Source organism: Aythya marila (assembly GCF_965140915.1).
Source record: "Aythya marila genome assembly, chromosome: 26".
NCBI classification, from domain to species: domain Eukaryota; kingdom Metazoa; phylum Chordata; class Aves; order Anseriformes; family Anatidae; genus Aythya; species Aythya marila.
Window position 1 is genome coordinate 663,052 of NC_139067.1, and position 27,623 is coordinate 690,674.

Sequence of the window (27,623 nt, forward strand, 5' to 3'; positions counted from 1 at the left end):
TAAACAGAAGAAAAATCACAAGACAAAAATGTAAGAGTTTAAAGAAAGGTTTATTTTTAAACTGGCTGCCAGTTTATGTAAAAAAAAAAAAAAATACAGTTTGGGCAGAAGCCCAAATTTCAGTCTTACATGCAGTAGTCTTGTTACAACACAATCCTTCTGGATGGAAGCTGTTTACAATTAGCCAAACACGGGTGAGCAGAAGTGTCAATGTTGCTTCTGCACGTATACAGACAGCAGGTAGGTCCAGCTGCAGCCTGCTCTCACTGCAAAGTGACTGTTACAACCCCAGTACATCAGGTGAGAAGTTATCTCAACACAATAGTTGCTTCTTCAGCTAGCTACGCTGTAAGTTACTGAAGACTCCGGGAGATGCTCACAAATAGCACAATACATACTAGACCTGCACTCACTTAGACTCCAGCAGAGGGGTAGCGCGTGAATCTTCAGCAGGTAACAAATATACATACAAAACACCTGCCACCAAGAGCTGCATTGGCTTCATCGTGTTTGTTCATTGACAGATTGTTCTGAGTGATGCACCTTCTCCTAGAATAAAACCCACTTGATTTGATAGCCACCGTGTCCGTGGTCTGTTACAGCTGCACCTATTTTCTTAAGGCTCCCAGGGTGGGCTTCGTCTGCCATCAACTTCTGTCTCTACATGATAGAGAACATCTGCCAGCGTGTGTTCTACCACAGCACCCCAGCCCATGTCACTCATCTGCAAGGGGAACAAAAGGCAGTTAGCTCGATTCACGACACGCAGGCTCAGGACAGAGGGACAAGCCCTGCTGGCCACTGCTGTTTGTACAGCAGTTGGGGCAGTGCCACCCCTGTGCCTGTACTCGAGGACTGTGTCCCTCCTGAAAACAGTAACAGAGACAAAAATACTGCAGTTTCCTTAAACAGCAAGTCAGGCCTTGTACTAAAAAGCTATCACAGGCATAATCAGGGATTTATAGTCTGCATATGAAATATTTAAAGTTATTCAAAGGTGTTTTGTTTTGTTTTTTTTAATGCTATTTGTCCTTCAAGATTTTTACATACATTCCTTTCAGCTGCAATATCAAGCTACAAGTGCAAAACCTGAAGAGGCTCAGATCCGGGCTTGCTATAAATCTACTCCTCCCCACCATAGCAAATTTTCAACCACATTTAGTGATAGCCCCAGGGTATTTAAACAAAGTAGGGGGGAACAGAAGTTCAGTCATTACTTACTGGCCGGTAAGTGATATCTCTGGGTGGGTACTTGAAATAGGGTCCAAAGTTTATAGAAACCTATGGAAGACATTTGCATTAGAAAAGTGAGGAAAAAAGAGAGGCAAAATTCTTCAGGCCTCACCCTCTTACACTCCTGAGCTTAACTGCACCCTGTGCAAGAACACATGGACATACATCCTCACACCAAAGGACAGCACTCACTCAGTAAAATAAAGTTAAATCCCACATGTGAACAGCTGCATTGCTCTAGACTGGTTTTAATAAAACAACTCCCCATCCTTGCGCAGTTAACTGGGCTTGCTTGACACCCTCCCAACATGTCCATTCCATGCATTAATAAAACTATGGCTGGACGTAGGCAGTTTGTTTGACAGTACGTTACTTACCGTGCAGCCTTTATACAGAGAAATAGCAGGAAAATAAACGCCTTCAAAAATGTCTTTAAAAGCAACGCCTTGGCTGACACCGTTCTTGAAGAATATTATCTGGAAAGTAAAATGAGAAGTTTTTTCCACTGATGCTAACGTTCAGGACCTTACTTGTAAGCCACAAAGTAATTGTCAAAAGGCAGCTTATCAGTGACTCCCCTTCTGCCTGATGCCAAACATTTTTAACATACTTAAGTGACAGCAAGAACACTACAGGCAAAGCATGCAGCTGGTTTGGTCAGTTCACTTGTATTCCTTTTGATGAGCAGCCTCCCTTTGTGGCCGTTAAATAGAAGTGAGTAACACACAGAAAACCCAGTCCCAGCAGGCTCACCACTCTTCAGTTCTGCATCCTTCCACTCCACCTCCCAATGCTTAACTTACCTGGCTTCCAGGTGCTTGCTTTAGGCTCTTCTCTGCTTTGTCCACAAAGTCCTTCTCTTCAAAGTACAAGTAGCTTTTAAATTTGATCAAAGCCTGAAATATTAGGAAAATAAGTCAGAAATAATCCAAAAATCTGTTACCTACAGTGACATTAAAGAACGGCAGACCTACAGGAGCCCTGCTCTGGGATGGGTGTGCCTATTGTGCCAAGAGTACCCAAGAAGAGTGATTCACACAGCTCAAATATTTGAGAACCAGGAGGGGAAGAGTAGATGAAACAAGATGTGAGCGATCTCATTCAGTAGGCCACATGCAGCGTTCCCCTGCAGAGCCTCTGGGTGGGGGTATTTTGTTTTCTTGAAGTCAACACTTCAGACTTCCCTGCTGTGAAGCAGAGTGACACCCAGAGGTAGGCTGGGAAGGTCACACTCAAGGAGAGGAAAAACGAGGTTGCGCAGTTTCCCACTAGTCCTCATAGTCACCTCTTCAGTTAACGAAGCCCACATCTCACCTTATCTTTGTAAGTATCAGGCAGCGATTTGGCAGTCTCAGTATCTTCCGGAAGACTGATGTAAAAGCCCAGGATATCTCCCTGGCCATAGCCAGACGAATAGTGCTTCCCTATTGACTGATGAAACTTGGTTCCCTTCTTGCTGCGCCAGGAGTAACTGAACTTGTCGTATCCCAGAGGTGCCTGGAGGTTCCCTGCAGGAACCAATGCATTCAGATCGCATCAGAAACACTTCTATATGCACAACCCTTAATGTTTTGGCCTAATAATTACATTCAGTTAATAAACACAACTGTCATTAGCACAAATACGGTGACTAAAGCGTTGAGCAAGGCCAAGCATGCAGCAGCATAAAGGATCTGCCAGTACTGCAGTTCTGCACAGCTCAGAGCACCTACAGGAAGAGTTTATCCCTTGGTAAAGCAGTGACAAAATAGTCAGGCTGAACACCACTTCCTCTTCTGAGGCTTAAATTACTGGGAAAAACAACAACAAAAAGAAGGAACTAGTTAGAAACCACTGCCTGCTACAAGTACTTGGTACAATTATTTACCCAATGGCTGCGACCAGCCTAATCTGGCAGCTGTGTCCGGAGGCATCTCATCCATGGATATTTCAAAGTACCACGCTCCTTTCCGCACTCCGTGTGAGGCTCGTACCATGGAATAGCCCTTCTCGCCGATGACAGTCAGTCTGTCATCCGAAATCTTCAACTGAGGAGCTGCAGCAGATAAGAGCGGGTTCACAATTCATTTGTGATTTCTAATGCCTTTTGATATCGCTACACAAGTGAACATACAGACATGCATTTAACATTCATGCTTCTTAAAGCAATCACGTGCAACCTCAGTAACGTGTAACATGAGGTTAGAGAGATGGCCCCTCATAAGAAGAGCTGGCTACACCACATGTCTGATCAGCCAGCTGCGTACCTCGGTCGTGCAGGGCCAGGAGGACTCGTTCATACAGGCAGGCTCTGTAGAGGTCCCCAGGAATTGGCTTTCCTGCCCAGCAGTCCAGCTCTAACTTCTCTGGGTCAGGAGCGTGGGGGTCGGGCTCAGCCAAGATGTAACGATAGCCATCTTTATTAAAGGGGTGCTCCAGAGGATAGCCATGGGGCGGTAGCCGCTGCGCAGAGAACAACGGGTCGCTGTGAAGCACAGAAACTACAGGTTGGCATCTCCAAGTGGCTGCAGTCCGGCGACAGGACAGCCCGGTACAACCTTACAGAGCAGTACCTGCAGTGTCACAGCCTGCACAGCACTTTGCTCCCAAGAGAGCTGGCATGAAATGAGCACGTACTCAGCTACTTCAAATATTTCTAGCAGGTGACGCACAAAAACATCACAGGGTTATGGTGTGACTCCCCACAGATCTACTAAGGGCAGAGAGAGACAGATGGGAGGCAGACTGAGGCATCAAAACTGCAGCTGTCCCTCTGACCAACGTACGACTTGCTAAAGGTGCTCATCATTGTGTCACTATGCCCTCTTTCCTCTTACCTTCTGGTTTTCTTGGCTGTTCCTGTGGTCCCTCCGTCCTGCTGCTTGCGTTTTGCTCCCCGTCCCTTCCCACTGCCTCCTGCAGCAATGCCCCCTTCAGAGAGAAATGACAGCATGGTAAGCAACCGGTGACCAGAGAGAGCCCGTGAGTGTGGAATCTCCATGAACAGAAGAGGCAGAAGCAGCCAAGTTCACATCTGTTCACTAGCTCGCGTGCCTTCTTCCACACAGCTATGCTGGAAACAAACTTCACCGAGCACAGAAACACCCAGAACTTTTTGTAGGTTCCAGTCAACTTGTCAAGTGTCGTAACTTAGAGTGGAAGCGAAATGAGATTTACCAATACAATGAACTCCACTCCAGTTTTTACAATAAGAATTATAAAAACCTTTTCTCTTGCAGAAAGATCTCCAGCCAGCAGCAGCCAGGTTCCTGTTTGAAAGCATTATTTGTTTTCATGGAGATTCCAGCCACACAATTCAGATTTATTTCTGCAAAAGCAGCAGAAAACCCAACCTACAGCATACGCTATCTGATTGTAAGCAAAGCTGGCAGCCCAGTGACACACGATGCTGGAGAAACACTCTGACACCAATACCTGCACACGCAGTAAGCACTGCACTATGTATTTTAATCTATAAAATACAATACATCGAAGTTGGGTAAAAAGGAAAAGCACTACAGGTGTTTCTCTTCAGTATTACCACAATTAGTACTATGATTAAAGCATGTGTCATTTCATGTTATGGCCCCCAACTTCTAGTGATAAATAAAAGTGTTACAGGACAAGCTATGTGTCAAATTTTTACCAACCTACTACCAGTATTAATATTTCAATATGCTAAATCGCGTATGCGTTTTACCATTACACTATTTCAAAAAGCATTACTATGATTTACAAGGAAAACTAGAATTTCTCTGTACTGCAGATAAACACCTTTAAGAACCAAAAACTGGGTTGAAACTAGAAACATCGCAAGCTTTGAATTATCAGCATTCCCCTTGCAGCGTGAGGGGCTCAGACCTCTGAAGGGTTACCATATTCTGCGCACACGTGACGTGATCTAAACAGCAATTGCTGGCTTTAGTGCAGATACTGGGACTCCCCAGGTTGTCACCACGTATTTACCTAAGCAATCAGGATGTCATAGACTCAGATCTCTTATTTACAATTTTAAATCACAAAAATACCAGGTTTAGACTGATAACACAGACTAAAAAATAAACTTAACTGAAAATAAAACTTTAAACCAGTCAGGCGGGGCAGAATATGATGAATTAAAAGCTTCTAATTGCTAAACATTACAAGGTGAAATTGTCGGTTTGTATTAAAATATTCTTGCAATCACATCAGGGCACACTTTTGATTTTTAAATTGAATATAGCTTCTAAGATAACTGAGCAAAAAAGCTTTCCAAACCACAATAATACTTAAGTTTTAGAAGCTGAAAGGTAAATATTCACCACCCAAAGAGGCTCCACCTGTAAGAACAGAAGTGGCACCACACGTTTGAGAAACTTCCAAAAGTTAAAGGAAAAAACAACCAGTGCACGAAACGGAGACAACGCAGCCTTAAATCCTATTTTAAAAAGTGTGAATCACCCCCTGCTAGGTAACAACTCAGCACGTTTCACATGGAATGGTCCAAGGAAATGTCACCAGCTCTTAATACTATCTAAAGATCACTAAAATTACTCATAACAAGTTGGGGAAAGTTCTTTGCACAGCTGTCACCCCACAAAAAGGAGTAACAGTAAAACACAAACAGTGATCAGAAGGGAACACATTACTTACATCTTCCCTCACCACTTGCAAATCTCCAGGGTGACGAAAACAGGAAATCCGAGTAATAGAAGTATGCAAAATAAAACACTTATGTAAGGAAACCATGGAGCTCAGCTTTCTTGGGAGCACCTTGAAGTAGCTGGGCACCACGAAGAAGAAAGCTGAACCTTTACTGTAAGTTAATCTCTATAGAAAGGGATGATGAGACTGGCTCGACATGTTTCAAACATAACAAACACGACCTCAGTCCACACGACAGGTTTATCTGTTGCATCTCAGCTGATGTAACTGCACACGTGCTAGGCTACAGGAGTGGGAAAACGCAGCTTCAAACCAAATAGTGGAAAAAGAAATAGTGAAGAACTTGCCGTTTAAGCTTCCACTTGTGGACACAGCATTGTTCTGCTTCTGGTTGTCGTACGCAGGACCAATATTGGCAAGATCCTGAAAAAGGAAGGAAAGAAAGAGCTGAAGTACAGGCTCAGACAAACTTACAAGTCCAAACAGGGCACTAACACCTCTCCCTCCCTCCGTTCCCTCCCAACAGCACATCTTCCTTCCAGATCCAATTCCGTACTTGGTCTAGAAGTCCAAACTTTGGGTAGTCTTCTTCTGGATCTTTACTCCCAGGGTCCGGATGCTCTTTCACTAAGAACACATCCCTTTCTTTACACTGAAACAGAGAACAAGGGTAAGCCACATGGGATACGATCACAGCAAATTCATTAACAAATGCTTAAGTCAAAATATGTACTATTAATGTGTTCTACCAGTACCAACTACATAAGCAGCTGCAGGAAGAAGCACTAGAATCTTCAGCATTTAGCTGTAAGTCTAGACCTCAAAGATGAATGTCAGACAACTGTATCGCTCACAGAAAATCCCCCGTGAACTTAACTCCAATTACGTACCATGGTTTTGACAATATTATTAGGCCAAGTCATTTTCCCAGGCCTCTGCCTTGTTGTCATACACTCCCAGTATTTATCAATAAACGGGATAATATCCTGTAAAAAAAATAATAAAATCCTATCAACAGCAGTTAACAACACAAGTCTGAAAGTCACACTGCCCGTATTTGTTTGAACTTGCTCTTCAGCGACATCATAACTTACTTTGGTCTGTGATAATCTTCTAGCAGCCTTACCTTATCTTTTGAGAACATGGTTTTCGGGTGCTCATCTTGTGTCCTAGACTGCCACGTCAAGTTGGCCAGAGCACTAAGGCACATTTCCTTGAGATCTTAAAAACAAAGATACACCACAGCTAGAGTCAGGCTTCACGAGGAAGATCAAACACCCGAGCACTCAGAGTGATAACAGAGCACAAAGCACCCGTGCTATCTCGAGTAATGACGAAACCACCGCAAGTTCCATCCCACCCCACCAGCCCACACCGAACAGATTTTCACTTTTACAAAGTTAGTGCCCAAATGGCAATACATGTTTTGAAAAAGCTGTGCACGCTTGTGGCTCAAGTTTTTGCAAAAACTTTCCCGCAGACTCTAGATAAAATAAAGCCTCTAGAATTATCCAGCACAAAGTTCCAACGAGTGAGCTTTTACACTTACTTGCTTGTTTTCTTAAGAAATACGTGTTCCCACTGTGATGGCAAACATTGCAATGGAAACTGTAGTTGGTCATGAAAGGCAAACATGATCTGGAAAAGAGCAGGTTAGGAAACCAATTACTCTCATGCTCTCACTACAAAAAGAACATCTTACAGGTTCCATAAAATTAATTTGATGAAAATACTATCATGAGCAGTAACAAAAGCCACAAAACTCATTGGAAAACTGTAAGCAAAATAAGTGTCATCTTGTTTGAGACAAGTCCTGGAATTCACCCAGCAAAAACAGACCAACCCAGAAGCTCTAGCCATGGAGCCCAACCAGAGTCAATCAATTAAAATTAAGTGGAACTCTGGGGAACTTTTTAGGCACAAAATACACAGTGCTGATCCTTGAGAATCCCACTCTACATTTCCATTTTTTCTTACACAAACCAATCATCAATTTAGCCCCTGACAGACCTGGTAGCAGCCCTTCAAAACTCATTGATTTGAGCACGAAAAGGATTTCTAACAGCACATTGTTAATTAAAGCACTGCACAGAAATATGAAGGGTTAATGACTGCACATAATGCTGTGTTCAGACTGCCCATTAATGACGTTAATTTTTTAGCACATTAATGACGTTAATTTTTTAGCTTCCTCTGGCTGCAGCTTCTGCACCGATTTCTCTTACTGAGCCCCGAGCAGCCTGTCACTGCTTACAGCACGTGGACAAGGACAGTGCGAGGTGAAACCCGCACATGATTTATGCAGATGTATTGCTTTTTTTAAAAAAGAATATGAGGCACAAATAAAAACAGACACCACAGCTTCACGCCCAGCCCTAAGCAGAGCTTACGCACGTGGTATCGATGCCAAACGTGTCTGCGGTGAACCACTTGGTGCAGATCCCGCACTGCAGCTCGATCTCGCCGAGCTGCCGCCCGTTCTCCTCGTCCACCGAGCCCGCCTGCGCGTCCAAGGCTTCCGAGGCATCGCCGGCACCTTCCTGCAAGCAGAGCACGGGGCTGAGAGCCCGACCCGGCCAGGCAGCGGGGGGTTGTGTGGGGGCTGCCAGACTGATAACTGGCAAGATAGCAGGAATTTGGGGGGAATCTCTGCACCACCCCCCTCCCCGATATAAAGCCAAGCTGCGAGTGAGCCTGAAACACTTTGTGGCTTGGGGAAAAAGCGATGAGGTGCGTGACGAGGTGACAGCAGGGATCACACGGAGCCCCAAAACAGCTCCGATCGGAGGGGACCCCCGGGGATCACCCAGACAGGGCCCCCCCGGGCACGGTGTGCAGGGTGGCATCCCGGGGGGGTGGATATCTCTAAAGGGGGCTCCGCAGCCTCTCTGGCAGCCGGAACCGTAAGGAAATGCCCCTCACACCCGTTATGGGCCCCCCCCTCCCGCCGTGGCCGCCCCCCAGAACCGCCTGCCCCCCCCCGCCCCCCCCATCCCGTCCCGGGCACAGAACCGCGGCCCCGCGGCCCTCCCGGTGCCCGGTCCGAGCCTCCGCGGGCCCCCGGGGACCGACGGACGGACCGACCGCCCCCCCCCGTACCAGGGGGTCCTTCCCGCTGCCGGACTCGGCCTCCAGCGCCGCGGCGACGTCCCCCGGCGCCGCCTCTCCCCTGAAAGGCACAAACGGGGCCTGAGCGCGGGGCCTGCACCCCCGGTACCCCCCCCGGTACCGGCACCGGCGGCACCAGCACCCCCGGGACCCCCTCCCGGGGCCCGGTCCCGCACCCGCTGTCGCCGTCGGCAGCGCCGGGCTCGGGCGGTGCCGGGGTCTCGGCGGGGGGCGGCGGCTCCGGGGCCGCCTCCGCGCCCTCCCCGCCGGGGGCCGCCATCGCCGCCGCCGCCGCCGCCATGGCCGCCGCTCTCGCGAGGCCGCGCCGCTCTCGCGAGATTTGTCGCTTCAAAGGGCGATGCCCGCGGTGGGGCCCACAGCCAGGGGGGCCGGCGGCGCCCCCTGCCGGCGGCGGGAGGGGAGGGCGGGGGAATGGAGCGTGGCGTCAGCGTGACGTCAGCGTGGCGGGGCGTGACGTCATGCAGGCAGCGGGAGAAGCGGGGCTCGGGGCTGGGGCTGAGCGGGGAGGGGGAAAAAAAGGGGCTGGGCGCCTGCCGGCACCGCCCGGCCGCTCCTTTGGCTGGGGGGGGCGCTCCCGGTGTCCCCCCGGTGTCCCTGTGCCCCCCCCCGGTATCCCCGGGGTATCCCCGCGGTGTCCCCGTCCCTCTCCCGTTGTCCCTCAGGTGTCCCCGGGGTGACCCCGGTGTCCCCACTTCCCCCCCGTGTCCCTCATTTCCCCCCCGGTGTCCCCCCGCATACCCCTGGTGTCCCCCCGGTATCCCCGTGTCCCCCCCCGGGGTGTCCCCATGGCTATCCCCGGGGTGTCCCCGTCCACCCTCCGGTGTCCCCACACCCCCTCCCCGGTGTCCCCGCATCCCCCCCCGGTACCCCCCGATGTCCCCCCGGCTCCCGCACCCCCGGGAAGGGGCCGAAGGGCCGGGAGGGGGCACACCGGGGGGCGGGCGGGGAGGGCCGGGGAAGGGACCGGGGGAGGGGACCGGGCGGGGAGGGGGCTGCGGGGGGCCGGGGGGGGCCGCGGCCGCTCGGGGCGGCGCTCGGGGCCGCCGTACAAATAGCGGGCGGCGGGCGGCCCGGGGCAGCCATGCGGCCCCCGCTGCGCTCCGCGCTGGCTCTCTGCGCCCTGCTCATGCTCCGGGTGGGCTGCGCCCCCCGCGCCCCCCCGCGCTGCCCCCCGCTGATGCTGCAGCTCCTCCGCGCCCCCCCAGCCCCGCTCCGCGCCGCAGCCGCCGCCGCGCTCAGCATCGCCCCGCACGGTGAGTGGGACCCCGGCCCGGAGCTGTCCCCCCCCGGGGTCTTTGCGCATCCCCGTCCCTGGGCGCTCCTATCCCGGGACCGGCTCCGCTCCCAGGTGCCCAGTCCCGAGTGCCCCATCCCTGAGCATCCCCGTCCCGGGACCGGCTCTGTCCCCGGTTGTCCCGTCCCCGAGCATCCCCATCCCAGCACCGCGCTGTCCCCTGGTACCTTTGCGCATCCCCATCCCCAGACAGCGCCGTCTGTCCCCAGCCTCTCCTGTCTGGCTCTGCCCTCGGGTGCCCTGTCCCTGAGCATCCCCGTCCCCATCCCATCCCCGAGCACCCTGTCACCCCAGGGCCATCCTCACGTCCCCTCTCCTGCCACAGGTTCCCGGCGGAACGGCTCCCGCTGGGCGCTCTCCTTCGACATGTCGTCCCTGCGGGGCAGCCAGGAGGTCAGCCTGGCCGAGCTGCGCGTCCACCCGCCCGCGCTGCCCCCGGCCCCCAACCTCACCCTGGACGTCTTCCACAGCCGGCGGCGGTGCCCGGCCGGAGGGACCTGCCCTGGAGAGCTCTTTCTGGGCAGGTTTTCCGGCAGCCCCTCCGACAGCCAGGCCGCCTGGGAGGTGTTCGACCTCACCGGCACGCTCAGGTCCTGGCTCCACCAGGACACGGCTCCTGGCAGCCCGGGGTCTGCGGAAACGGGGCTGTGGGAGGCGAGCGCGGTGCCTGCCCTGGCCACCAGCACGCTGAGCTCGTGGGACACGAGTGTCCTCGTCCCCGAGGAGCCAGCCGTGCCCCAGGAGCTGGCGGACAGTGCCCTGCTGCTTGTCTTCTCCAAGGACAAGTCTCCAGGAGACCACAGCCTCATCAGGACGGTGGAGACCTCCAAGCACGTCATGCGCGACGGCGGCCCCAAGGGCTCGGGGAGCCGGCGGCACCGCAGGAACAGGAAGGAGAAGCAAAGGATCAAGGTGAGCGACGCTCCCGGCCCCGGGGAGGACGCCAACGCCAAGTCCTTGTGCCGGAGGGTGGACATGATGGTGGATTTCGAGCAGACCGGCTGGGGCAGCTGGATCGTCTACCCCAAGAAGTACAACGCCTACCGGTGCGAGGGGCAGTGCCCGTCACCCGTGGACGAGACCTTCAAGCCCACCAACCACGCTTACATACAGGTAAGAGGGGTCCCGCTGCCCCCGCTGCCCCCGTTGCCCCGTGCTCCTGCCACCCAGCCCGGCGGCACGGGGCATGGAGCTGAGGCCGTGCCCTTGCCGTGTCCCCGCAGAGCTTGCTGCAGCTCTACAAGCCCCACCAGGTGCCGTGCCCTGCCTGCTCGCCCGTCAGGATGAGCCCCCTCTCCATGCTCTACTACGAGAAGGGCGAAATCGTCGTCCGCCACCACGAGGACATGGTCATCGAGGAGTGTGGCTGCAACTGAGGCGAGCTCCCCCCGTGCTGGGGAGGGGACGGCGGGGCTGCGTGTCCCCGAGGACTGGCTGCCAGCCACGAGCAGCACATGGATGGGGCATCCCTGAGCCCCCAACACCTCCGAGACCCTCGTGCCTGGGGGTTTGGGACACGAGAGAGGAGACAGCACCGAGACAGGACTGCGGGAGGTGGATGGTGGCGGGGGGGTGACGAGGGGAATGTCCCTTGTGGTGGCAGCGCTGCGGGGCAGGGACAGACCCAGGCGATGCATGGGGAGGCTGCTGGGCTGGTGCTGCTCCTCTCGTGCTCGTGGAGCATCCCTCCTTGGTGTCCGTGCTGCCCTTGCACGCCCCGAGCACTCCCGGTAGCCCAAGGCTCGCCCAGGGCCACCTGCAGCACCCACACCCGACCTCGCTCAGCACCCGAACAGCTGAGATTTGCAGCGTCCCCCATGGGGTGGGCATTTCTCTTACATTTCCTATTGTATTTCTATGAAAACTCTATCAGATTTCTATTAAAAGTTCCTACTAAGAGCTCGCACGGGTAAGCTGGGTGCCCCTGGATGTAACGCAGCCCTGAGGTCTGTCGGGGTACGTCTGAGCCCCCCCAGCCCTCCTGCCTGCCCTGGAAACCTCAGCTCACGCGCTGCTTTCATCTGCTTTCTGAACAGCCTTGCTCACACCTTTTCAACCCCTCACTGGATGGGGCGGTAGGGAAAGGGCCGTGTTTGTACCATTCCTCAATAAATTATGTATTTAAGAAACGCCTGCTGCATGCTGCCTGTTTCTACCCCCTTTTTGCTGCTGGGTGGTCTCTCGGGACGTCCCCCCCAGCCTCCAGCTGGGGTCTGGTGTGAGCAGCTGGGCGGCGAGCACTTGGCAGCCCCCTCCCGATGTGACCAACATGCCACTGTCCTTAAAACAAGGGGCTAAGGCCCCTGAGCAGCAGCACCAGCCCACCTGCGGGGTGCCCTGTTGATACAAATGGACTTTCTGACCCCCCAGGAGTAACGCACCCATGCTGCCCCCCCACCCCGGCCACCCTCGGGTGCTCTGGGCCACCCTGCCTGGCCACCACGTGGAGAGCTGGGCTGCTCGTGCAGCTTCCCATGGGATGTTTGGGGCAGATCGGGGCACGGGGGGTGGATTTGGGAGCCCCCAGCACTAACACAGCACGCAGAGGGAGCCGGGCTTTGTGGAGCAAGGGGACCCCAAATCAGGAAAAGATGTGACCCCGCTCTGGGGACGGTGAGGGTGCCGTTCCCACCCTGATCATGTAGATTTTGGGTTGCTCAAGAGCAACTGTGGAAGCACCTGCGGCCTTTGAAGCGAGGAGAGGAGCTAAGTGGATTTCCACCTTTATTTGCCCCTGGGAGATAAGGGCAGGGCATTCCCTAACAGCACTCATTTGGGGCAGGCAGCTCGCTTTTGGGGCACTGCTGCCGGGGGTCCCTGCCCGGGCAGTGCTGTGGGGCCGAGCGGGGACCTGGGGCTGAGCCTGGCCCCCCTGTAGGACCTCCCTGCCCCGACTCCACATCCCCAGCCCAGCCTGATGGGCCCCAATCCACATCCCTGGTGGTGGATAAACAAATCTCGTCTGGTTCTCAGCCCCCTCGCCTCCCCACCAGCACCTCGCCCCCGCAGCCGTCATTAGAGGGTCATTTGCGGGGGCTGTTAAACGCTGGGAGAGGGCGGCCCTGGTGCTAACCCCTGGCAGGGGGCAGACACCTGGGGAGCGGGGCTCTTTCTGAAATAAAACCCTTTTATTTTTATTGTATTAATTATTTTTTGTGCCTTTTCCCTCGCAGGCTAGGAGCTCACTCTTAAAAATAACCACAGGGAGCACAGCCCAGAGGGCCGCTGCCCTTTTCCCCCCCAGCCCCCTGCCCTGCCAGGGACCCCCCCAGTCCTCCTCGGGGCCATATCTCGAGATCTCGGCCCCTCCATCGTGTGTCTGAAACCCAGCAGCGGGTTCAGAAGTGACCCTGGGGAAGGAAGGGGGGGGCACAGCCAGGCCGGGATTGATCCCAGGCTGGACGGGAGACATCAAAGCTCTGTGTGGGGCGGGCAGGTGTCTGCCCGGGAGCCCCGTGAGCGGAACGGGGCCTGCTCGGGGCCTGCTGGGCCCAATACACATCGGCTGCGGGGCACAGGGACCCCCAGACAGGGTCAGTGGTGCTGGGGGGGCAGCTCCAGGCCCTGCCCGCTGTGGGGTCCTGTGGGGCCAGGCCAGGGCTTGGGGGACGTGAGCCCTTCAGCACCCCAAGGCCTTGGGATGGGAGAGAGGGCAGGGACCGTCTGTGGGCACATGCACTGAGGAGCCTCGGGGCTGGGCAAGGCACGGCCACCATGTGCCCGTGGGCCAGTGCCCGCGTCCCTGGGAGCCACACGTGCTCCAGAAGGCGCAGATAAGCGTGGTTTGCTTTGGCTGCGTGAGGAAAGAGCGCGTGAGAGCAAACAGAGCAAGGGCTTATCGGGCACGGTAACAGCCCTCCAGCTGGCTGAGCGAGGCACAGCTCGGGGCAGAAGGCATTGCTCCAACCACCAGGACATGGACTGGTTGGAGGCCCTCCGGGAGCACTGCTCTGCCTTGCCCCAGACAAAATGGGGTGGGAAACGCCGTGACAAAGCCAACACTTGTCCCCCCAGACCTCCCTGAAGCACCCCAGCTGTGCAAGGCCACCACCCACGGCTGCTTGGCTCCCCGCTGGGTGCACAACTGCACCCACACAGCTGCCGGCCCCGGGACAAAGGCAGCTCCAAGCGCAAGGTGTGGGGCGAGGACCAAATGCCAGCACGGCAGGGACCTGCCCCGGCAGCCCGAGCTGCTCTTTCGCACGGCTTTGGCAAGCCTGGAGCCCCACAAACTCGGTGCAGGCAGGAGACGGAGCCAAAAAACCTGACTGAGGGATGTGGCATTGGTCAGGGGTGGGAGCAAAGGAGGAAAACTGCAAAGGGAGCAGGGGCGGCTGCGGCTGCGTGGTCCCTGCAAGGTCAAGGCCCGGGCTTGGGCTGGATTGCATCAGCGCAGAGCACCCCAGGGTCACGTATCTGCCACGGGCTCACAGCTTCTCCAGGTGAAGGCATTGATGTGCCCATGGCCCCAGGGCGCTCCCTCTGCAAACCCCGCAGGAATCCTGACCTGGATGGACCCCGTTTGACACCTGGCCAGGTGCTCTGGGTGGCTGCTGCAGGCAGCCGGGGCTTTGATGCCCCCCCCGGCCCTACATATGCACGCAGATAGCGATGCACCGCGGCTGCCACAGGCATGGACAAAACACTTGGCACTTAAAATAATCCACGACCCTCTGGGCAAGGGGGGTGGGATGGAATTTAAGGGCATTACTTGCAATAGCCGACACTTGCTCAAAAAAAAAAACCAAACAACCCACAGAGTTGCTTTTGTGCTGACAAAAAGCTGACATCACACGGCTCTCACTCTGGGGATGCTGACCAGGAGCTCAGATCCCAGCAGTTTTAGAACAGCCCCAGCCCCAAATCCCACCCCGGGGAGCACACCATGGCTCATGCATGGGTTAGTTTGGTTAGGAGAGAACATGAAAACTCGCTTCAACACTGAGTGCATGAATTTAATTATTGCAACTACCACTCCAAAAGCCTGTCACGGCTTTTCTGGTCTACCCCTAAAGTAACCAGCTTCAGAAATTAACCTAAGAGGGTAAGGGCTCTCAGAAACAAGGCTCCTGCTTCCTCCCCCAGACAGCACAGCCGCAGAGCGCTCTGATTTTGCAGTGACCAGAAAAAGCAGGATGGCTCCGAGCACACCGAATCTGCAACCGCTGTGCAGGCTGTCAGCAGCCGAGCAGCTCAGTGGTGCTATTTCTGAAAATATTTAGCTGGAGAGGGGTCGGTGCCAGCTGCAGCTCACAGCGCATGCTCCTGCAGCGATAGCAGCTGAATGCACGCAGCAGAACTCGGCACTTGGTACGGAGCTGCAAGACTGATAAGGGGGCACTGGGAGGCAGCTTCGATCTGTTCCCATTACGGGTTCAGAGAAACACTTCACCTTATCGTTAAAAATGCAAGCTTTATCAGCAGCAATTGCTTTGACTCTTTCTTCTGTTACTCATTATTAAAGGCTTGCATATCATAATGTCACAATTGGGCTTAATTAGCGGGTATTTAAGTATTATCTTCTAAGACAGACTCGAACAGACACTTATTGTCTGTTAGGAATCCCCGAGTTCAGGCCACGTCCTAATACGCTTTCTTTTCCTTTGAGGCACCTCTGCAGCCATGGGCAGGACCAGGCACCACCAGCACCACCTCTGAAGCAGTACCCGCAGCGTGTTAGGGACTGCCACGCAATACACACTTGTTAGGATGTATGGAGGCTGGGAATTTGAAATGCCTTCTTCAGAGGGCCGAAGTTGAACAGTAAAACACCTCTCAGCTGAAGTTTCCTCCCTCAAAGCCAAACAAGTTTACTTTTGGCTTCCCAGTTAAACTCCCAAGTTTTAATTATTGCTCGTTAAATTATAAAAAGGAGAGCAGAGCGTAAAGGCAAGGATTTCAGCACAGATCACAAAGAAACAGTAACCTCACCTGCAGGCTGGAGGAGAGCAGCTCCTCTGGAAAGGCAGAGGCAGCAGCACAGCACCCGGGCAGGGCCAGGGGACCCTCTGGGTGCTGCTCAGCAGCAGGCGGCTCCCATTGCCTTCGTCTGAGCCGCTTCCAGCTGTGGCCTGACTGAGCCCTGCCCCTCCCAGGGGATGATTTGAAGCAGGGCTTTTAGAAAAAAGGGCTTGTGGACACCTGCACCGTGACCTAGCACGAGAACCATCTGAAAGCAGGTGGCAAACAGTCTGGGTTAACTATTTCTGGAAGCAGACTTCCTGCCGTGTTGTACCAGGTGTCGCACGTGGTGCACACAGATGTTTTCAGAGGGCTGAAGGCAGCTCAGCTTTCATCTTTGGGTGAAACCCTAAAGCACGGTGCTGATCTCGACCCTGCACACAAAACCGCCCCACCAGCTCTGAAATGGGCTGGCGGTTCCCTTGCTGGAACGAATAAAGGACAGACGCTCGTTTTATTGCATTGATCTCCATACCAGGAGAGTCCAAATGATTTATTTCTCCCGTATATTGCATTTCGGTAACTCTTACGGTATTAAAATGATTAACAAAAGCATAAAACTGGAAACAAAAACAATCAGTGAGACTGTCTCCCCTGGCGCCCCAAGGCCCGCCAGCAGGGGCTGTTCTCGTGTGCTCACACCCACACGGAGAGGCTGAGGTTCAGTCCTTGGAGCAGGACATGCTGTGTTCTCGGCAGGGAAGGAGCTGCCTTGCCCGGGAAGCAGGGAGGCACTCAAGGCACGGGCTGCTTCAAGCCTGGCTGGTGGGAATCCTCAAAACAAGGTCCTGGTTCTTCACGGATGAGCACTCTCAGGGCATGTGCTTTAGATGTCCATGTCAAACTGTTCTTCTTCGCCTGTGGAGAAGGACAGAACCCGAATGAGTCCTCGAAGCTCCAAGTTAAACACCAAGCATTGTACTGAAGCAACAGCATCCAGTTGTGCATCAAATGTGTCTGTCTGGGCTTAAAATCTGCACCCAGGCATCAAGTTTGGCACCAAAACAGCCCGTGCGAGCAAAAAGCAAGCTCTGTCCTCAGAGAGGATCGTATCTGCAAAGAGCTCACAACCCAGCGGGCACCCAGCACGCAGCCAGGGCTCAGCCTGCCAGAGAACCCAGGGGGGCACGAAAGGTCAGCAGAGTGTGTGCAAAAGCATTGAGCAACACTGACCCTGCCCAGATTTCCCTGGAGTAAGCAGGGAAGCCAGCTGCTGGGTACTCGGAGCTTTATTTTTAGGGACAGGGTCGTTGATCATACGTGGCATTTGCAGGTTCCTTCAAGAAGTGAGCTCAACTTTTTATTTTTAGACTGTTTGAGAGCAATCCTGGCGTTTTTCCTACTACGGTGCCTTGGATGTGTTTGTGTGCACTGCGGGCAGTGACCCCTGTTGTGCCGTGGGCTAACTTTTACCTTCCTGTCTTATAAACAACCACAAGCTTCTGCAGGAGCCACGCAAGACAGCGGTGGGTACTGGAAAACCGACCTACATAAAGCAGCCACTGTGTGTTGCAAAAAAAAAAAAACTAAATTCCCAAACAAATCCTGCTCTGAACTGTAACCTGATCGCTTTCAAAAAGGGCAAAACAGCTGCAAAACGGCAGAGGATAAGCAGGGGCAAGAACAGCTGCTGCCATTCCCTCGCCACGGGACTCTTGGTGCAGTGGCACTCTGCTAAATGCCAAATTAATGAGAAAACTGATAACAGGATACAAATTACACCAAAACAAAGATATTTTCACATTACTGTGGGCCACAGCAGAGCCTAACAGCCACGAGAACCTCGCAACCAGGTCCCACAGCACCTCGGGGGGATCCGTGTCAGCCCCCACGGCCCTCCTGCTCCCTCTGTGGGACCCAGGGGTGGGCTCGGGCCTTGGGCACTCACCGACGCTCGGTTTCTCATCGTCGTTCTGCACGTGGTTGTTCTCAACCTTCAACTCCTCCACGCTTGGGCTGGTGACGCCTGGAATGTCGGGAAGGTCAGAAGGTGGTGTTTTGGCAACCGGGGAGTTGCGGCACTCCATCAGAAACTTGCGGTCGTAAATAATCCTGGTACCTGCGGGGACGAGGCAGCGCTGTCAGGAGGGGGCTGCAAATACCCCGGGTCACCCACCCGGAGCCCCTCGAGGGGGGTTTGGGCCACGTCCTGCTCCTGGGGGCACTGCAGCAGGCTCGGGGGGAGCCGGGGCTGCGCGGGGATTTCTAGGAACTGGGCTGAACGGCGTGTTCCCTGCGAGGGAGCTGCTGGACGAGGCTCCAACCCACAGGCACAAAGGGTTCCCTCCCACCAGCCCGCAGCATTAACCCAGGAAGCGCTGAAATCCTCGGCTCCTTCCCCAAAAGCAGCGCTGCAAACCGCTGGGGCTGCCCCCTGCCGCTCTGCCTCCCCTCAGCCACAGGAAAAAAAAACTTTTTGGGCATTCCCTGAGATTTTTGGGTGCTTTCTGTGGGGCGAGGCTCGGTGCTCCCCCCTCCAGGGACTCCCGTCTCGGCTCCCTTTGTTGCCTGCCCCCAGAGGTGCCCACAGCTCCGGGCAGCCCCCCAAAAAGGGGGCACTCAGCCCCAGGCAACCCCCCCCAAAACCCCCGCCCCAGGTGGAAGCCCCCCAAGGACCCCACCGCGTCCCAGCCCCTCTCTGAAGGGGGAGGCAGCCTCAGCCTGCCTGGAGCCGGAGCCCCCCCCCACAACGGGAGCCCCCTCCCCAAAAAAACTCCCCCAAAGATCCCTCTGGGGAGCCACTCACCCAAAAAACGCCCCCCTGGGGGCCCCCTCCAAGGAGAGGAACCCCCCTAAGGAGAGGGAGACCCTCCAGAAAGGGGGAATCCCCCCCCCAAAAAAAGAGGGAACTCCCTCCAAAATGGGGGAGAAACCCCCAAAAAGAGGAGAAAGCCCCCCAAAACGGAGAGACCCCCCAAAAAGAGGGGAAAACCCCCCAAAAAAGAGGGAGACCCCCCAAAAAAGAGGGAGACCCCCCAAAAGGGGGGAAACCCCCCCCAGCCGAGCCCCTCCCCCCCCTCAGCGCGTTCCCGGTCCCGTTCCCGTCCCCCGCGGCCGCTCACCGCCCGGCGTGGTCCCGAAGACGGTGCCCCCCGGCGTGGTGCTGTAGTCCCCGGGGGGCAGCGGGGCGCCGTCGGGCAGGGCGAGGCGCTTGCCGGGCCCGGGGATGTCTCGGCTCGGGGTCTGCCCCTGGCAGCAGCGCCCCGACATGGCCGCCGCCCTGCCGCCCCGCCGCCCTGCCCGCCGCTTCCGGCGCGGGCCCCGCCCCTTCCGGTGAGGGCGGCACGGAGGAAAGGGGGCGGGGCTTCTCGTGGAGGCGGGGCCTTGGGGTGCTGTGGGGGTGTGGCCTGGCGGGGCGGGGTGAGAGAGGGGCGGGGTTTAACGGTGGGGGCGGGGCCAAGTGCGGCCCTGTGCCCGCCGCTGCCGGTGCCCGGCCCCGGGGCTCTGCGGGGGCTCCCAGTGCTCCCAGTGCTCCCAGTGTGCCCAGTGCCCCCAGTGCTCCCAGTGCTCCCAGTGTGCCCAGTGCCCCCAGTGCTCCCAGTGCTCCCAGTGCTCCCAGTGTCCCCAGTGCTCCCAGTGCTTCCCCAGTGCTCCCACTACTCCCAGTGCTCCCCCAGTGCTTCTAGTGCTCCCAGTATCCCCAGTTCTCCCAGTGCCCCCAGTGTCCCGGCGGTGCCACCGGCTGTCGCTGTCCCTCCACCCAAGGGAATCGGGGTCCCGGCGGCGGGGCCGGGCCGTGGCCGTCAGCGGCCCGCAGGGGTCAGCCTGGCCCAGCCCCGGCGGCGCCCCGGGCCCAACAGGCGGAGCTCGGCTCCCGCTGGCCCCGGGCTGCGGCTGGAAACGGCACCGGGAGAGGAGCTGCGAGCGCTGCCCTGCGGCACACAGCCCTTGGCTAGGCTGGGCTGCCAGCGGGGGCTCCCCGTCCCCATCCCATATCCCCATCCCCATCCCCATCCCATCCCCATCCCATCCCATATCCTCATCCCGATCCCATCCCCATCCCCATCCCATCCCATCCCATCCCATCCCATCCCATCCCATCCCATCCCATCCCATCCCATCCCATCCCATCCCCATCCCCATCCTATCCCCTTCACCCCATATGGCTCCTGAACGGATTCCCAGGCACTGTGCATACTGCCCCGCTGCTGGGCACCCAAAGCCACAGATTGGGGACCAAGAGGGGGCGCAGGGACCCCATGGGTGTCCCGGGGGTGCTCCTGCTGGGGCTTTTGCCCCCCCCTCGCAGGTTTCTGGCCCCACTGTTTCAGGCTCGCGTTGGCAGCGCCCGCCGGTGCCAACGTGTTCATCTCCGGGGCGCTTTATCTGCTCTTTCCCCGGCCCTAAAAGCCCTTCACCGTCCTCATGTGACACCTTATCACCGCGCCGCCTTCTAAATCGGGAGCGATTTAGCCCCCAGCAGCCCCCGTTCGTCCCCGAGCCGCTGGCACAAATCCCGACCGGGGGCGGGGGGGGGCATTTGTGAAACGTTTCCTCCTCCAGCAGCCTCCCAGCGGGGCAAAACTCCCCCGAGGCAAACCCCACTGGGGTCCCAAACCCAGCAAGGATCCCAAACCCACCCAGGACCCCAAACCACTCTGGGATCCCAAGCCCCTCCAGGGTCCCAAACCCCTTTGGGGTCCCAAACCCACCCAGGATCCCAAACCCCAATGGGATCCCAACCCCCTCCAGGACCCCAACCCCTCCCGGTGCCCGCCGCGACCCCCGGCAGCGGGGCGGCAGGGATGTCCCCGTGCCATTTCCCCGCCCGTGTTTACATTCCCCTCCGATGCCGCTGCAGATAGGCGGCAGCCCACACCCCCCCTGCCCTCCCCGGAGCTGTTCCTGCAGATAAAGCCGCCCCCGATAAACAACCCCATCCTGCAGGGAAGCGCCGCCGCCCTGCCGGGGGGGTGGACGACCCCCGGGCTGTGTCCGTGCCCTGTGCGGGTGCAGGCACTGGCAGAGGATGCTCAGCGCCCCCACAGCCCCCCCCCGGGCCCTGCTGCTCGCTTCTGCTGCTGCCGAGGGGGTTTGGCAGAGGCAGGGATGTCCCTGCAGGCTGGGGGGTGGGGGGGGGGGGCGCACGGGCAAATCCCTGCCACTGGTGTTGTGCTCTAGCCTTGTCCTGCGTGGGGAGAGCCCCCGCGAACCCCTCCGGGCACCTCGGGGTTCTCCTCGTTTCCCCCCAAAATAAAACACCCGGCTCCTGCTGCTGCCCTTGCTCGTGGTTCGGGAGGGGGCTCGGTCCCCCCCTCGGTGCAGCGGAGGCTGGCAGGCTGAGCTCTCTTACAAAACCTTTCCTTCGCATCCAGCCGCGCCACCGCTGCCCCACAGAAGTGCCCGGTGTGGGGCGAGCCCCCCAGCCCGCTGCCACATTTAGGATTTCGCCCCCAGCACCCCGCCTGGGGCCGCATGGACTCGGGGAGCCCTGGTCTGGGGCTCCAGCACGACTCCTGTCTTCCCCTGAAAGCCAAAGTTTGGGAACTGGCTGGGTTCCTGCCTCCTCCTCCTCCTCTTCCTCGCTGCCCTGCACCTCCTTGCTCCCCGAAAAGCAGCCGCGGAGAGCTCATTGCACAAGCGCAAGAAGCGGGCTCTGGGAATGATGCGAAATATGTTCCGAGGGGAGCCCCAGGCTGCCCGGCACGCCAAGAGAAACAGCGGGGCTTAACTGGGAGCAGGCACTGGTACGAATGGGGCCGTGCCCAGCGGCTGCAGCATCCCCCAGCCCCCCGCCCGCACCCCCCGGACCCCCGCGGGGCGTCCTTTGGGGGCAGCCGCCCCTCTCCGGCACCCGGGGGCGCAGCGCTCGGGGCCGGACCTTTTCCCCATTTGCCTCCCTGCTGCAGTTTCTGAGAAAGAAGCGGGGAGCGGGAGGCGTGCACGGCTTAAAAATAGCCGTGGTGACATGGGAGCCGCGGGCCTGACGTGGCTGCTGTCGTTGTCCCCGCCGCTGTTGTTGTTGTTTTCTTGTTTTTCCCCTTTCCACGAGCACAGCCCCGGCCTCGTGGGGCTGCGGGCTCCGGGGATGCCCCGGCTGGGAGCTGGGGCTGGATGGAGACGGGGCTGGGGACGCCTGCGTGGCAGGAGACCCCTGAGGGTCTGGGGGACCCTCGACGGCAGGAGGCGAGCAGGCACGTGGAGCCTTGGCCAGCATCTTGCAGCGGGGACTCTCGCAGCCCAGCACCAGGATCTGTCCCAGCCCTGCTCCGAGCCCCGGGGACGCTGCCCCGCATTGCCCAGAGCTGCCCTTCCTCCCCACCCACCGCCAGGATGCTCCTCTTCCCCCCCCAAAAAAAAACCCTGTCTGGGGAGCCCAACTGCTTTCAGATGTTATTTTCGTTGCTGACATTTATTTTTATTTTTTTTTCAGAGGTTTCCACATTTTTTTTTGTGAAATTTGTGTCACTGTTGTTGCAAACTTGTCCCTCCTTCCCCCCTGCCTCTGTTTTTCTTTAGCAATAGCTGCTGGAAAACCAGTTAGCAGAGGGAGGGAGGGAGGAACACCCGTGAACATGGCCCTAAAACCTCTGCAGATGAGGCAAAGGCAGGCGAATCCCCTCGGTCCCAGGAGGTGGAAATGTCCTGGAGGATTTTCTGTCTGCTCCCCTGCTCTGCTCCTGGCCCCAGAGCAGCTCGGGGCTCTGTGCCCCCGGCCCCTCACCTGCTGGTGCTGGGGGGCTCCCGGCCTTTTTGTCCCCTCTGATGAGGTTTTGCTGTTTTCTGTGCCTTTTTTTTGGGGGGGTGGGGGCAAGACAGGAACGTCAGACCCTGCAAGGTGCCGTGAAGCCAGCGGGCATTTTGGCCTTGCCACTTTGGGACTTCCCTGCAGCTCCATGGGAAAGAAAACAGCCTTATTACCTTCTTTCTTCCTTTTTTTTTTTTTTTATTTTTTTTTCTTTTTCTCAACGCAGAGACGTAATTGCGCAGGGATCTGGGGGGCAGGAGAAGGACCCGGGATTGCTTTAGCGCAGCCTTTGACACTGGCTGTGTTTCAGGCCCCGGCTGCCCCTTTCCCTGATTCTCACAGGGCAGAGCCGCGGCCGTGCGCGGGCTGCGGGGCAGGGGCAGCCCCGAGGCTCCTGGTCCTGGGGGGCCCCGCACGACCCCGGGGGCTGCCCGGAGATGGGCAGCGAGCTGTGGGAAGGGGCCGTTGAGCAGCACGATGGGGACCTCAGCCCCGTGTGGGCATCCAGCAGCGGGCTCCGAGCTCCCGGTGCCCTTGGCACGCTGCGCATCGCTCGCCCCTCTCCCAGGAGCATCGCTGGGAAGCGGGACCCGGGCGTGCGAGGTCGCCGCTCGCCTGCCCAAAATTGTGGCAGCCCCCAAGGCTTCGGGACCGAGCCTCACCCGCAAGCTCGAAGGTGCCCCAGGGGCACGGAGCATCTCCGGGCAGCGACGGGACGGGCACGAAGGGCAGGGGCACGGCCACGGCGTGCGTCCCGCTGCGGGGACGGTGGGTGTGGAGCACGGCTCACCAACCCGAACCCTAAAATTGTCGAAGTCAAGAGCACATTTTTGTCGTTTTTTTTTTCATTGTCCCGGTGCCGGGAACGCTTCCCTTCCTGTGCCCGGCCCCGGAGCCTCACAGGAGGGGGGCTGGTGGGGAGCCCGCAGTTTATGGCCAGCTTCCTCCGGGCCCCCCCGGGACAGGCAGTACCCAGCGGGTTAAAGCTCCATCGCGGCGTGTTTATGTGCTGACGAGGAAGCACGATGACAGATAATCCCAAACAACTTCAAAGCGAGATTGGCGAGGCCGATATGGGAACTATTCCCCAGTCCCGGCGCGGTGCCCCAGCCCGGTTACCAGACATTAAAGGCAGAGCAGGACCCGCTGCAGCGCCGTGCCCTCGCCCTGCCCCCCCCGCCCACCCACCGAACCCCAGGGCCCCCTCCCCACGCTGCAGCAGGAGGATTTGGGGCAAAACCCCGCTCCTTGAGCAGCTCCTGCTTCAGTGTGCATTGGGAACGCACAGAGACCTCCCCAAAGCCAGGACCAGCCATGGGGGGGGGGACACAAGGATGAACCAGGGGCCCCACCCCAGCTGCGAGGTGTTTGGGGATTAGAGAGGGGGCAATAAGGCACCCTGGGGTACCTGGTGGGGCCCTGGGGTGCCTGGTAGGGGTGGTGGTGCTGGGTGTCCTGGCAGGGCTGGTGCCTTGCTTCGTGTCCCACCAGGGTGGGCTCCCTGCAGCACCGTGGGGTGGGGGCACTGGGGGTCCAGGCAGGGCTTGCTGGGGGTGGTGATGTGGATGTGGGCACGGGGGGGCTGGGCTGGCAGCATTTACGTGCTGTGTACCTGCAGCTCGCAGGGCACTGCACACACCTGGTGCAGGTAAACTAATATTTGGGGCTCGGAGAGCTCTCCCCGCTCAGCTCCATGCAGGGTCCTGCTGTTTTTTTCCCCCCAGGGAGCTGGCAGTGCAGCGAGAGGCAGTGCTGCCGCAGTCACGCTGCGTTTATCGCCCGTCCTGTACTGGTAAGTATGCAAACAGGGTGCTGGGGGACAGCGAGAGTTCCCAGCTATAAAAAGGGATTGTTTTATCCTAGTGTGGCAGCAGCCTGACTCAATCTTGGCACGGCCTGGCTGTGCTGTGCTTAATGATGCCAGGAGGAGAAGCCAGCCTTTGCCCAGCCCTGCCTGGTCCCCCCGAGCCCCTGCCTGGTGTCTTGGGGTGCTGCCAGCCCCGGTGAGCTCACAGATGTGACTAGGAACTGAAAATGGGGGAGAGGATCAAAACCGTGCTTAATACCCGCGGTGGCACGCCACGGGAGCTTGGGCAGCGATCTGATAGCTCTCCCTACCAAAAACCTCCATCCCTGCTGCATCCCTGCCTCCTTTCCCCTCTCAGGCTGCAGGACGAGCACCCTGCGGGTCCCCCAGCTGCCCTGGGGCTCTGCCTGGCCCCAGTGAAACCCCAGTAAAACCCCAGTGAAATCCCAGCCCTGGGCTGAGGGAGGGAGGCCAGAGCTGCCCGCTGCCTGCCCGGTGCTGCTTTATCTGCTCGTGCTTTATCTGTGCTAACACCTCATCCGCTCGCTGGGCACGGGGGATTAGCAGGACCTGAGCCCTGTGTGGGAGCCTTCAGCACCTGAGGGTGCTGTGCGTGCAGGATAAGGGGCGGATAAGGCTTTGGGGCAGGGATTAGATGTGCAGGGACTTTGCACCCGCTGAGGCAGGAGCGCCAGCGTGCCGAAACTCTGCAGATCAGGCGAGGGAGATTTGCACCTACTGCAGGCTCAGCACTGCCAGGTGGACAAACCAAGGCTCTCCTCACCCTGTGTGGGCTGGGAGGGTGCAGGCCTTGTTTTTTTGGGGGATTTGGGGCCGTGCAGGCATCTTGCTGCAGTGCTGGGCTGCTGGAAATGAAAAATACCCCATGATGAGGAGCTGCTAAGCGCCCTAGGGGAAGAGGACCACAGCTGCTGCTTTCTGAGCCACCTCACCCCTCCAGCTCCTGGGCAGATGCTGAGCCCCTCGGCTGCTGCCGGAGGCCAGCTCCATCCGTTTCCATTCTCCAGGCACCCGGGGATGCCGGAGCTCCAGGAGCAAGGAGCTGCTCCGCGCCCTCCTCTCGTACCCCAGCTCTCCCCCAGAAGGGATCTTCTCTAATCCACCCCGCCTCTATATATAAAGATGTATTTTTAAATACCCATTGTTTATTCTGTAGCAACAGCCAAAGGAATGGCTCTGATCCATGGCATAAACATATTTTCCCAGAGTTTTCTAAACAGCCACTTGACCCGTTGGCTCCCTGCAGGGTCTGTGGGGCCGGGCTCCTGCCTTCTCTTTCCTGGGGCAGAGGAGTCCCTGGGGCAGAGGAGTTTGTCCCTGGCTGCTCAGGTGGTGCTGGCGTGGGGCAGGCGATGGGGACAGGTCCCGGGGTGGCTCCCAGGCTGCTGGGCTGGGAGGGAGGGCAGCAGGGAACGGGGAGCAAAACGGGGCGGGAGGAGAAGGCAACAAAGAGCCTCGCAGGAGGCATTTCCAGCTGCTTCAGGGTCTTCACAGCACTTCAGGGGTGTTCCTGCTGCCATGAGCCGAATGCTGCCCTGGGGGAGCGGGGATGTCTCCCTGGGCTGGGGGTGCAGCCCGATCCCCGGCACCTCGAGGGCTCGGGGCAATGCCCGTGGTGGGAGCAGGGCCCTGGACGTTGCGTGGCTCTGTGCAGGACCCAGCACCTCTGCTGCAGCTTTCCCAGCTGTAAAACTGGGGCAAAGATACAGAAGCACGTTACTTCCCCTGCCGCAATGAAAGGACTGGGACTCTCCCTTCCTCTCCCCATTGAAGTCATCTGGCTGGAAGGGAGGGCTCCGGGCCCTGGCTGTGGGGGAGAGAGGAAGGATCTCCGCTTGGAGCCAGGAGCAGGGCTCTGGGTGCACCCCGGGGAAGGCTGGCTGTTGATCGGCAGGAGGGTTTGATGTAGAACACCCAGGCTTTGTCCTGCAGCCCCTCCAGAGCCCAACTCCCTCATTTTGGGCATTCCCGCAGTACCCCTGCTTTGTTCTTCGGGCACAACCCAGCCGTGATTCCTGTGTGTGCAGTGGCACTGAAGACTCGTACACGTGCACATTTTGTCCATGCCCATTCAAGCAAAATGACAAATCCTCCCTGGAGCAAATACGCTCAAGACTCGGCCCGAGCCAGCCATTAGTGTAAGAGCTGGGAGCTGAGAGGGGTTGCATCAAGCACGCATCCGACCGCTTTGAAGAGCCAAAACAGGCTTGTAAAGATCAAGCTCGTAAAAAGCAGTCCCTGTTTTGCTAGCTCATGAATGGGAAGAAATGCCAACTGGATAATTTTTTACACATTTTTTTTTTTCGTCTTTGTCAACATTCCCCCATTTGGCTGAAACTTCAAATGCCATATTTGGAGAGTGGCTGTCTTAGAAGTCCCAGTATTTGTATAAATAGCTGATAGTGAAAAAATTACCCGCCCTGGAGCCTGCCCAGGGGCCTTCAGGAGGAGCAGGGCTGGGGACAGCGATGGGGCCACGGCTGCTCGGGCTCTGGAGCAGGGACTTGGGCAGCCCGGTGCCTTCAAGCCCGACGTGTCCCGCGGAAGGAAGCGTTTGGGGGCCTCCAAACACCGGCACCCACCCAAGGGCAGGAGGGGAGCAGCGGGGGTCTCCGTCCTCAGCCGGGGAGGGGGTCGTGCGACAGACCGGGGGGTGAAAAAACGGCCGCGGGTGTCCCCCTTTGGAGGGGGTCCGTCGCTTCGCCACCCCTCTGCAGTCGTTTTGCCACCGCCCTGCGCCGGGGGCCGGTGCCGCACCGGGGCCAGCCCGCCCCGCCCGGGGGGCGCACGGCGAGGGGCGCACGGCGAGGTTGCCGGGGGCGCGGTGCGGAGCCGGGGGCCGGCGTGGAGGCGGTGCCGGCTCCCGT

General features: G+C 57.6%; 3 protein-coding genes across 3 annotated transcripts; 1 reads left to right on the top strand and 2 right to left on the bottom strand.

The window, feature by feature from the left end:
- Positions 1–31: 31 nt before the first annotated feature.
- On the bottom strand, positions 32–9,265 carry ASH2L (ASH2 like, histone lysine methyltransferase complex subunit; the record flags this gene model as incomplete). The annotated part of the gene is made up of 16 exons (XM_082779440.1): positions 32–724; positions 1,222–1,281; positions 1,611–1,709; positions 2,037–2,129; positions 2,548–2,741; positions 3,101–3,268; positions 3,480–3,697; positions 4,050–4,143; positions 6,204–6,279; positions 6,413–6,508; positions 6,747–6,842; positions 6,983–7,077; positions 7,406–7,494; positions 8,251–8,396; positions 8,956–9,025; positions 9,141–9,265. The coding sequence occupies 16 exons, from the start codon at positions 9,263–9,265 to the stop codon at positions 617–619; spliced, it is 1,827 nt and encodes a 608-aa protein (XP_082635566.1). The 3' UTR covers positions 32–616.
- Positions 9,266–10,066: 801 nt separating this feature from the next.
- On the top strand, positions 10,067–11,655 carry NODAL (nodal growth differentiation factor; the record flags this gene model as incomplete). Its single annotated transcript, XM_082779670.1, has 3 exons — positions 10,067–10,238; positions 10,605–11,392; positions 11,503–11,655. The coding sequence occupies 3 exons, from the start codon at positions 10,067–10,069 to the stop codon at positions 11,653–11,655; spliced, it is 1,113 nt and encodes a 370-aa protein (XP_082635796.1).
- Positions 11,656–16,692: 5,037 nt separating this feature from the next.
- On the bottom strand, positions 16,693–19,510 carry EIF4EBP1 (eukaryotic translation initiation factor 4E binding protein 1). The gene is made up of 3 exons (XM_082779349.1): positions 19,303–19,510; positions 18,129–18,299; positions 16,693–17,098 (listed from the first exon to the last, which is right to left on the bottom strand). The coding sequence occupies exons 1-3, from the start codon at positions 19,448–19,450 to the stop codon at positions 17,067–17,069; spliced, it is 351 nt and encodes a 116-aa protein (XP_082635475.1). The 5' UTR covers positions 19,451–19,510; the 3' UTR covers positions 16,693–17,066.
- Between the last annotated feature and the right edge of the window lie 8,113 nt (positions 19,511–27,623).

Excerpts from the sequence above, each read along its gene's own strand:
- EIF4EBP1 (XM_082779349.1), bottom strand. The coding sequence starts at position 19,450 with ATGTCGGGGCGCTGCTGCCAGGGGCAGACCCCGAGCCGAGACATCCCC. Across the intron at positions 18,300-19,302 it reads CTTCGGGACCACGCCGGGCG|GTACCAGGATTATTTACGAC; the intron begins GTGAGCGGCCGC and ends TCGTCCCCGCAG. Across the intron at positions 17,099-18,128 it reads CGATGAGAAACCGAGCGTCG|GCGAAGAAGAACAGTTTGAC; the intron begins GTGAGTGCCCAA and ends CCTTCTCCACAG.